This window comes from Oncorhynchus tshawytscha, linkage group LG28, assembly GCF_018296145.1.
Source record: "Oncorhynchus tshawytscha isolate Ot180627B linkage group LG28, Otsh_v2.0, whole genome shotgun sequence".
Classification (NCBI taxonomy): domain Eukaryota; kingdom Metazoa; phylum Chordata; class Actinopteri; order Salmoniformes; family Salmonidae; genus Oncorhynchus; species Oncorhynchus tshawytscha.
This window is the reverse complement of record NC_056456.1, coordinates 11,630,985-11,642,101: the sequence shown is the minus strand read 5'-3', so window position 1 is coordinate 11,642,101 and position 11,117 is coordinate 11,630,985. Positions and strand designations below refer to the sequence as shown.

General features: G+C 43.2%; 1 protein-coding gene across 1 annotated transcript; it reads right to left on the bottom strand.

The window, feature by feature from the left end:
• Window positions 1-318: 318 nt before the first annotated feature.
• LOC112226711 (TOX high mobility group box family member 4-A) lies at window positions 319-8,567 on the bottom strand. Its single transcript, XM_024391211.2, is given in 10 exon segments — window positions 319-1,801; window positions 1,967-2,121; window positions 2,202-2,805; window positions 2,807-2,949; window positions 3,067-3,147; window positions 3,732-4,082; window positions 6,119-6,373; window positions 6,502-6,798; window positions 6,936-7,001; window positions 7,189-8,567. Coding segments are annotated over 10 exon segments (2,115 nt in total). The 5' UTR covers window positions 7,294-8,567; the 3' UTR covers window positions 319-1,743.
• Between the last annotated feature and the right edge of the window lie 2,550 nt (window positions 8,568-11,117).

Genomic DNA, 11,117 nt, shown 5'->3' with positions numbered 1-11,117 from the left:
CTGGGCATTCTTTAAAAATGGCAGGGGTTTGATGGCACAAGTGTGGAGCCCAGACAACAGAGAGTTGCAGTAGTCCAAACAGGAAATGACTAGGACCTGCGCGGTTTCCTGTGTGCATACCCATGGGAAGTAGCAACCCAATTAAAAAAAATAGGCCTTTATTACTCCTGTATGAGTGGAGAATGTTTGTTTATTGTAAAGGATGTATTAAGTAAATTCAGTGAGAGGCTCATTAATTACTGTTGGTCTGTCGCAGCCATTCCTTTTAGCACAAACATTCACCGCTACTCACAGTAAATGAGACACCAGAGTTTGAGCTCTTTATCTGCATTGCTCTTTTATTTAAAAATAATGGAATAACATGAAAGTCAAATTGACCTTGATTTCTACAGTCATTTATTCACACCGGACTAGACACAGTGGACTTTTATTTTACAATAATGAAAAGTAAGAAAGTCTCTAGAGCCCACTAAACTATATGTGAACAGAAACCAAGAGCCTAGCATGATACACCACTTTCCTCAATCTGATATTTTCACTATTTCCTGACAGTTACTTAAAAAAGAGACGCTGAGAATTTTTTTCCAAGAACCTAAAGGCAACCAACAAAAGAAAGGTGGGTATCAAATATTTATCCAAATAGATAAGAATAAAGATGGAAAACTTTTTATGAAGCTTTTGGCTGTCAAAACTGACTTCAAAAATAAAAGTATGTGGACACCCCTTCAAATTAGTGTATTCAGCAATTTCAGCCACACCGTTGCTGACCGGTGTATGAAAAAAATCGAGCACAGTCATGTAATCTTCATAGACAAACATTGGCAGTAGGTTGGCCTTACTGAGCTCAGTGATTTTCAACGTGGCACTGTCAAAAGATGCCACCATCCCAACAAGTCAGGTTGTGAAATTTCACCCCTGCTAGAGCTGCCGTGGTCAAATGGAAGTGCTGTTATTGTGAAGTGGAAATGGTCTAGGAGCAACAACGGCTCAGACGTGAAGTGGTAGGCCACACGAGCTCACAGAACGGGACAGACGTATGCTGAAGTGCACAGAGCCCTGATCTCAACTCCATCGAACACCTTTGGGATGAATTGGAACACCGACTGCGAGCCAGGCCTAATCGCCAAACATCAGTGCCCGACCTCACAAATGCTTTTGTGGCTGAATGGAAGCTCGTCCCTGCAACAACGTTCAAACATCTAATGGAAAACATTCCCAGAATAGTGAAGGCTGTTATTGCAGCAAAAGGGAGGTCCAACTCCATATAAATGCCTATGATTTTGGAATGAGAGGTTCGATGAGCAGGTGTCCACATACACTACATGACCAAAAGTATGTCAACATGTGACAGCACTATGATCCAATGTACCCTCTGGAATAGAGCCCTTTAGAACCCCACTATGATTTCAGGTTCCTTCATATGGTATACATCCTCTCATAACACCATCATTGTGAATGGACCCGTTGAAAAAGTATGCAAGTCCAAACAATACAACACACAGAAAAATATATACTTCACGCCCTGTCCTCGCACGTTTTATCTCGGCCACTGTCCATCTCTAAATGAATCCCATGTGTTACGTTGATCATTTCCTTCCACTGGATCGCTTGGTGGTACATGGCACTCTTCTCCAAACACCATTTCATCCTCTCATCCCACTCAGTCTACCTTAGGCCTGTTATCACCCCTGACCCAACAAGACGCAAATCACAATTCTCCCCTTGTCTGGGTGTGGCCGGTCTTTACTTCACAACCATGGTGTTGTGATTCCTGATGGAGCACCAGGCCATGAAGATATCCCTGAAGGAGAGAAAGGGGAAAAAAAGACTTTTTATTTTTAAGTCAACATAATCAATCACGTTCCTTTTTCTATTCCAACAACTTCTACTTAAACTTCCCAAAAAACGACAAACTTTCTCACAGAGAGAAAGGAACACAAATACGTTGATATCCAAACCCACAAACCTGCAGTGAGTGGCGACACATTCACTGCTGCAGTACTCTTTGTCCCAGTCCGTGCTCTCTATCGCAGGGTTGGTGCATCCTACTCGTACACAGAGAGTCAGGGGGCCAGAAGTAGCGTCAGTGGCACGTGGAGACACATTGAACTCCATTTCCATCTGAAGAAAAAGAGGTGAAAGTTGAGCAAGAAGCCGAGAGGAATATTATATTTAACATTGGGTCAGAAACCAAAGCTAACCTCTCCCGAAGTGAACTCTTCCGTAACCAAATCCTCATCCGCACTCGTTGTCAAGTCAGTGGACTTCGCCAACTGCAAAGCCACTGTAGGGGTAGAGTATGCTGATGCAGGCACAGCGGAAGTGGTGACACCAATTGAGTGGGCGGTTGCTGTTGTCGTAACAATAATAGGCAAGGATGAGTCTGTCTGCAAAGAGGCCGGGACTATCTTGATCTGTAGTGGAGGGGGAGGTGTGGCGGTGATGGACACAGGAAGCCCCGGCCCGGCATTCCCTCCTCGGGGCTTGGCCTGTAGGGGAGGCGGGGCTGGGGAGTGTACCATCTGCTGGAGCCGCGGGGGAGGAGGGGCGTGCTGCATCTGCAGCAGAGGTGGGGGCTGGCGTGGGGCTGAGGGTAGCAGGGTGCGTACGCCGCCAGGGAGCACCGTCACCATGGAGTTGGGTATCTGATGGAGCTTAGCCCCGGCTTGGAGCATCTGTTTGGAAATGATGATCTTGGTGATGGTGGGGGTCAGGGTCGGGGTGACTGTGGGGCCCAGGGTGGGGGGCTTGCAAGCGCCTGTGCGGGAACGCGTGGTGACTTGGGGGACGTCCAGAATAATGTTGGGCGCAGATGTTGGTGATGGTATTCTGGTCTGCGATGTGTTGGGGGAGACGGGGGCGGGCGGGAGCCAGGGGGGCCAAAGGCACTGGCTCAGGTATTGGAGGAGGTGATGGTGAAGAAGCTGTGTCCATCACATCAATGGAGGGCTGGGGAAATGAGCACATTTATTGAATAGGTAACAATAGATTCTAGACATTTACAGTAAAATATTGTCAGCACTACAGTCACGGTTTCCAAGCAAAGACAGGCCAAGAGTTTCTCACCTGTGAGAGCTGGTTGGCTCTGTAAGCTGCTAGTGCCTTCAGGTACTCCTTTTTCGCTGCTTCAGTCTTTCTCTTATACACCTAATAGTGACAGGGTATAATTACATAAATAAAGACGTGAGTAAAGGCTACATTTTTTTTTTTTTAACCACAAATGTCCTTGAAATGTTATAAATGTACAGTTAACTGACAAAATAAAGGAAACACCTACATAAAGTATCTTAATAGAGTGTCGGGCCACCACAAGCCACCAAAACAGCTTCAATGCGCCTTGGCATAGATTCTACAAGTGTTTGGAACTCTTTTGGAGGGATGCAACACCATTCTTCCACGAGTAATTCCATCATTTGGTGTTTTGTTGACGCTGGTGGAAAACACTGTCAGGCACCGCTCCAGAATCTCCTATAAGTGGTTCAATTGGGTTGAGATCTGGTGACTGACACACACCCTTTAAACCCTCTATGCTTCTTTGAGACCCCTTTCAAAGCCACAGATCTCTTTTTCTAGCCATGGTCATCAAAATAAAAGAATAATTAACTCAGGAACCACACCTGTGTGAAAGTACCTGCTTTTGAATCTATTTTGTATCCCTCATTTACGCAAGTGTTTCCTTTATTTTGGCTGTTACCTACATGTGTATTAGTCAAAGTGTATGTACTGTATACCTGTTTCTGCTCTTCCCCAAGACTGTCCCACATGGAGGCTACTATCGTGGACACCTCTCCAAATGTGGCGTTGGGGTTCTGGCCCTTGATGGCAGCCTGAGTGTCCCTGAAGAACAGGGCGTAGGCAGAGACGGGTTTCTGGGGCTCGTTGGGGTCTTTCTTCTTCTTCCCCTTCTTCCCTCCTCCAGGCCCTGCCGTAGCGGCCACCATGGCCGGCTTGCCCCCGCCGCGCCTCACCAAGGCAGGGGTGACTGAGGAGGAGAGCATGGGGGAAGAGGCTGGCATGGTGGAGAGGTGGGAGAGTACCGCAGGGGAGACAGACAGGGACATTGGAGAGTCGACCAGCACACTCTTCAGGGTGACAGCGGGACCAGTGGACAGAGAGAGACGGGGAAAGATACAAGGCTAGATCAGCAGATTTAGTAAGACTTAGCAAGACGCACCTTGCCGAAATTATTCAGACCCCTTGGATTTCTTCCAAAGCGTGTGTTAAACTGGGATTAAAATTGATTTAATTGTATAAAAAAATAAAAAATAAAAAAAAATACTAATGGTGAAGTGGAAGAAAAATTAATTAAAAGAAATGAGTGACCCAATTAGGTACCGTTTAAATGACGCTTAGCTTATAAAAGCTTCATAAAGCCTTCATAAGCGCAACATAAATGTGTTACAAAGAATCTATAACCATTTGTCATGCTTTATAAAGGGTTCATAAATGTGGCACAACTGTGAGACATATTCACCCATGTAAATTGTGACATAACCCACGGTCAAATATGATATAAACATGTGCTTCATACAGCGTGACATTTGGTGCTGAAAGATGGCATAGGCTCTAAAGTGAAGTCACGTTAGTCACATTACACCTAATTTCATTCCCAGGCACTTTCGTCCAAATGTGTAGGCCCGGTGGTCCAATGCATCAAACTTCATTAGTTAGGGTTTGGTTTAAAATACAATTTTAAGAAGATAAATTGTGGAAATGGGTAGGGCTTATATATACTTATGACTTTTGACTGTGTAATGTAGTGACGATTACAAAAATGAGCAAAGATTTACAACTCAAATATATAGTCATTGCATAAGTATTCAGCCCCTTTGTTAAGGCAAGCCTAAATTAGTTCAGGAGTCCAATGTAACTGTGTGAAATGAATAGGGGTTGATGTGTTTAAATAACTAAACCTTCCCTCTGTCCCCCATACATACAAAATCTGCATCCTTCAAGCACAGATTCAACTACAAATACCAGGGAGCTTTTCGAAAAGCCTCAGAAAAAAAGGGCACTGATTGGTAGATGGGTAATAACCAATCAGACCTTGAATATGTATCTTAAAACATGGTCTAGTTAATAATTATGTTGTGCACTGTGTATTAAACCACCCAGACACCTCAAAGATACAGTCGTCCTTCTGAACTGAGCTGCAGGACAGGAATGAAACCGCTCAGAGGTGTTACCATGAGGCCACTGGTGATTTCAAAACAGCTACAGAGTTCAATGGCTGTGATGGGAGAGAACTGGGGATGGATCAACAACATTGCAGTGACTCCACAATAATGACCTAAATGACAGAGTGAAAAGAAGAACATGCATCTTGTATGCAACAAGGCACTAAAGTAATACTGTAAAAGAACATGGCAAAGGAACACACTTTTTGGGCCTAAATGCAAAGCTCTAGGTTGGGGGAAATGCAACACAACACACCACTGATTAACTGCCTCCTTATTTTCAAGCTTAGTGGTGGCTGCAGAATGGTATGGGTATGCTTGACATCGGCAAATACTGGAGGAGTTTTTCAGGATAAAAATAAACAGGATAGGGCTAAGCATAGGCGAAATCGTAGAGGAAAACCTGCTTCAGTCTGCTTTTACACCCGACACTGGGAGAGGAACTAACCTTTCAGCAGGACAATAACCTACAGCACAAGTCTACACTGGAGTTGCTTATCAAGAAAACAGTGGATGTTCCAAGTTACAATTTTGACTTAAATCTGCTTGAAATCCTATGGCAAGTCTTGGAACTTGCCATCTAACCATGATCCCTATCATCTTGACAAAGCTTGAAGAATTTTGAAAATAATACATCTGCAAATATTGCACAATGCAGGTGTGCAAAGCTCTTAGAGACTTACCCAAGAAGACTCCCCGCTGTAATGGCTGCCAAAGGTGTTTCTAACATGTATGGACTCAGGGAGCTGAATACTTATGCAACGACTATATTTTACTTGTATTCATCTTTTAATAATGTTAGAATTTTTGTCCCACTTAGAGAGTATTGTGTGTAGATTGTTGACAAACATTACTTTCGTAACACAAAATGTGAAGAAATCCAAGGGGTCTGAATAATTTTGCAAGGCACTGTATAAACAAATATACAAACAGACACTCACCCTGAAGTCATCCATGTCATCATCCTGGAGGGAGCCCGCTGGAGAGGGCGTGGCAGACAGCTGGTCAGGTGATTTGGAACGAGACAGAATGTTCCCGCCATGAAGGCCAAGCCCGAGCTGGGCGCTCAGATCTGATTGGTCAATAGTGGTTAGCTGATTGTGTCCCAATAGGCCATGATTCATGTCACCAAGTGGGACATCAATGGTCATTGGAGAGGAGCTGCTGAAATGGGAGCCAATGGAGTGGCCAAGTTCCTAGAGTGACAAGGCCAGGAGCGTTTACTTAGCATTAGCGCTTTACAAAAAGCATCTTAACAAAGCATTAGCATTTGAGAAAAACACGTTCTTGATGCACAAAGCTATTCATAAAGTACACTACTTACCACCCCTAGTGTTGAACTGAGCAGGGCCCCCCCTCCAGGCTGGCTCATCACCCCCAAGCTTAGGTGCTCCAGGCCCTGAGAGGTTGTGTTCACATAGGTGGAGGCAAAGGAGGGGTCATTGCCCCCCACCACAGCATTCCTCACCAGGCTTCCTGCACCCGCGAGGCCCCCTGCTCCACCTGAGAGTTCCCCAAAATGGGAAACCACGTCCCCCACACTGAGTGCCGTGTCCGGGTCCAGGGAGATTGGAGGGATCTCAAACACCTCATCACCAAGACTGGGGGTATGGAATGTCTGCTAAACAGAGAGAAGGAGAAGGACAACTGTTAATGGGAAAGATACATTGCATGAACATGTTAAGTGTAAATACACTGCACAATGTCAATAATATGTAGTTTGGAAACTGTGCAGGCTTCTAGGATCATGATACCCACCTCAGAGGATAGAAAAGGATGACCTGCCCCAGATATGGTAAGGTAATTATCACTGCCCCCTGGAAACTGCAAAACAGAAATGGGATTCAGTACTTGTTTTCTCAGTACAGTGGATCACAGCTCCTTTCAGTCCCAACATATCAGGCTTAATTGGGAGAGTCACTTGACTCGCCTGCGGACGCATACACAACATAGGTTATTTTCATTTCGTGTGAATACTCTTTCCCCCCTTGTTTAGAAATAGGCACCATACCTTGTTAATTGGGTCGTATCCATTATAAGCCTGTGCTTCCAAGAACTCCGGGTCGACATTCTGACCAGTGCCATCAGAAAGTTCAGAGTAAAAGTTAAGATCCATCGTGACAGACCAATCAAAATTGTGCGACTTAACTTCGAATCAACCAAGATTGGCGAGCTCTTTGCAGCTAATGTAGCTAGCTAGAGATCACCATCATGCCAGACAAGACGAATCAATCGACACACGTTTTCAACTGGTGTGCTAGCTATAACTGCTAGCAGTACATAAATAAAAGGTAGCACGTCCAACTAATGTTAGCTAAGTAACCTCAGTTCACAAAATTAAATTGCAAATAACTGATTTGCTCAGCATTCTGAGATAGATACTTGTAGCTCATCAAAGGAAACTCAATTCGCTAACGTTAGCTAGCTAGCAGGCTAGCCAACAATGCTAATGCCAGCTTCCAATTAAGCATTCGGATATAGCTCACGTTTGCTGTTATTTATTTTCTTACAAATTATTGGAAAGATCTTTGTTCCCCATAAGAACCGAAATCTGACCGTAAGATATTTAGCTAGCTATCAGGCAATTTGTCAAAATCACGTTGCTCGGGCTAACTCAGGTCCATATTCAGCCAACTCGACCAGGCTCGACGTTGTGATCTAGTCAATTAATATAGTAGTCGAACAAGTCTGTCTAATCGAGTAAACATAATCGATCGCGTACTCAGGACTAAAGAACATTTCAATGGAAATATCTCTAGAATATCTAGAATATCTCCATTTATTTAACCTTACTGGACAACATAGACTCTGCATAGACATAGACATACAACTCTGCTCAGACCTATCCAAAATGTATAGGAAATTGGGATATGGGTCCATTTTGAATTATGCCCAACAACTTCTCGAAGTGTACACTCCCCCTCGTGGAATTTTAAGGAATGGATTGATGTGAGAACGGAGGAAACTTCCTCAATGCCAATCCAACACTCTTTGTGATGGACATAAGACTAAATATATGTTTCAAGACGATCTGATCATCCTAACTTGTAACGGTGTCCATTAAAACAGGTCGTTATTACGTGTTCTTCGATCTAAGTGTGTGTCTGTGTGAGATCAGCTCGGGTAGGAGTTGCATGACAAAGCAAAGGAGTTGAGTCCAGCGAGAGAGCCTCTTGTTTACATTGAAAAACTAGCTACTTATACAAGTTAATTAAATATTGTCATAGTAAGAAAGTGGTGTGATATGTAGGGTTTATTAGCTAAACAAATAGCAGCCAGTTACGGTCGTGACTGTTGGTGAAGTTAACACAATCGTGGCAATTTTGGGAGAGAAATCCAAAAGCTAGTTCAAGTGGCAAGATGGCAAAAAAGATGAAGGCGTTAAGTAGATTTAGCTAACAATCATACTCGATCTTCAATAACGAAATATTCGTAAACTATATCTTACCTCCATCCTCACTACATCGGTCCGCTGCTTTCCTAATTCTATTTTGTGTTTCCTCTTTTCGATACTTGGCTTCCGGGTTTCCTTGGATTTATTCTGGGGAAATGACGTCACCCTGTAGCGCTTTCTTAGACTTCTTGGTACCGATGATAAACTTAATTAAAACAAGTATGCCATAAGAATGGTATTTAAAACAGTTTTCACGTACTTATTCAAATGAGTCAAACAGAACAGTGAAAGGTTGTTTAACAAAAACATGCTTTATTCCCTCATTCTCAACTTGAAGAAAACGAGTTGCCTATACAGTGCAAATCAAAGTAATATACAAAAAGTGATGTCAAATCAGATGACGTTTGATCACATAACCCAATATACCTCAAAGAAATGGATGTGTGTGTACAGTCAGCTAATACTGTTTTTGCTAGACTACTAGAGCACGGGTCTTGGTTGCTGAATGAGAAGCAGCCCGAAGCTTTTCTTCAGTGGCACTCCGTGAGGGGAGAACTTGTCGTCGGGGGAAAACCGAGCCGGATGGGCCGAGCTGGTGGGCTGGCCCAGAAGGTTCACCGTCTAAGATTGAAATAATGGGTTTGTTACAGCCATATGTAATGAAAAGCGGACAGTACTATGCAATCAGAATGGGTTAGTTAGTGCCATTTGGAATGAAAAGCGGACAGAATTACGCAATTAATGGCATTCGAGTGTAATTAAACAGTTCAAATCCAGGGAAAGAAATATTGAAGAAAAAAAACGCAGATACGCAGGAAATGCTTACCTTCAGCGTGTACAACCTCTCTCCATTTTTGTTAAGGTAAAACTTTAAGGAAAATGGTCGCGCGCTCACGCTAAAGATCTCTACAAGTTTGATGGATGCTTCCAAGGTGAGAAAAAAAACACAAGTGAAGGTACCAAATAAGATGGTAGACCAGATTCCATCCTTCCCAGTATACTGGTCTCCAGTGACTACATTTAAATTGATAGTTACAACAAACACTCTTATTTATGCGGGAGCAAATTTCCACGTGTAACGAACTTCCAGTATACTTGTACTGTTCGTGTGCCCTCACTGCCATGAACAACCGCGATATTGGGCAATGGGGTTCTGCCGTTTACAATGGACTTTCCCAAATCACCTTCTAAATACATACAGTACCAGTCAAAAGTTTGGACACCTACTAATTCAAGGTTTTTATTTTAATTTGAACTGTTTTCTACATTGTAGAATAATAGAAGACAAAACTATGAAATCATGTAGTAAACTAAAAAAGTGTTTAAATCAAAATATTTTTTACATTTCGATTCTTCAAAGTAGCCACCCTTTGCTTTGAGCACTTGTTGGGTCCTTTCCTTCACTCTGCGGTCCAACTCATACCAAACCATCTCAATTGGGTTGAGGTCAGGTGTTTGTGGAGGCCAGGCCATCTGATGCAGCACTCCATCACTCTCCTGGGTCAAATAGCCCTTACACAGCCTGGAGGTTTGTTTTGGGTCAATGTCCTGTTGACAAACAAATGATAGTTCCACTAAAACAGATGGGATGGCATATCACTGCTGTATGCTGTGGTAGCCATGCTGTTTAAGTGGGCCTTGAATTCTAAATAAATCACTGAGTGTCACCACACACACGCAGGGGTAATCCATTCACCTACTCTGCGTCTCACAAAGGCATAGTGGTTGGAACCAAAAATCTCAAATTTAGACTCATCAGATCAAAGGACAGATTTCCACTGGTCTAATGTCCACTGCTTGTGTTTCTTGGCCCATGCAAGTCTCTTCTTATTGGTGTGGTTTCTTTGCAGCAATTCGACCATTAAGGCCTGTTTCACACAGTCTTCTCTGAACAGTTGATGTTGAGTTGCGTCTGTTACTTGATCTCTGTGAAACATTTATTTGTCCTGCAATCTGAGGTGCAGGTAATTGCTGATTTCTGAAGCTGGTAACTCTAATGAACTTATCCTCTGCAGCAGAGGTAACTCTGGGTCTTCCTTTCCTGTGGTGGTCCTCAGGAGAGCCCGTTTCAGCATAGTGCTTGATGGTTTTTGCTACTGCACTTGAAACTTTGAAAGTTCTTAATTTTCCACATTGACTGACCTTGCCATGTCTTAAAGTAATGGACTGTCATTTCTCTTTGCTTATTTGAGCTGTTCTTGCCATTATATGGACTTGGTCTTATACCAAATAGGGCCATCTTCTTAACAAGGCACACCTGTTAATTGAAATGCATTCCAGGTGACTACCTCAAAGCTGGTTGAGAGAATGCCAAGCGTGTGCAAAGCTGTCAAGGCAAAAGGGTGGCTACTTTGAAGAATCGCAAATATATTTGGATTTATTTAACACTTTTTTGGTTACTACACAGTTCCATGTTTCATAGTTTAGATGTCTTCACTATTATTCTACAATGTAGAAAATAGTAAATATAAAGAAAAACCCTGTAATGAGTACGTGTGTCCAAACTTTTGACTGGTACTACAAGTGTAAACGGCAGAAGAAGAAAA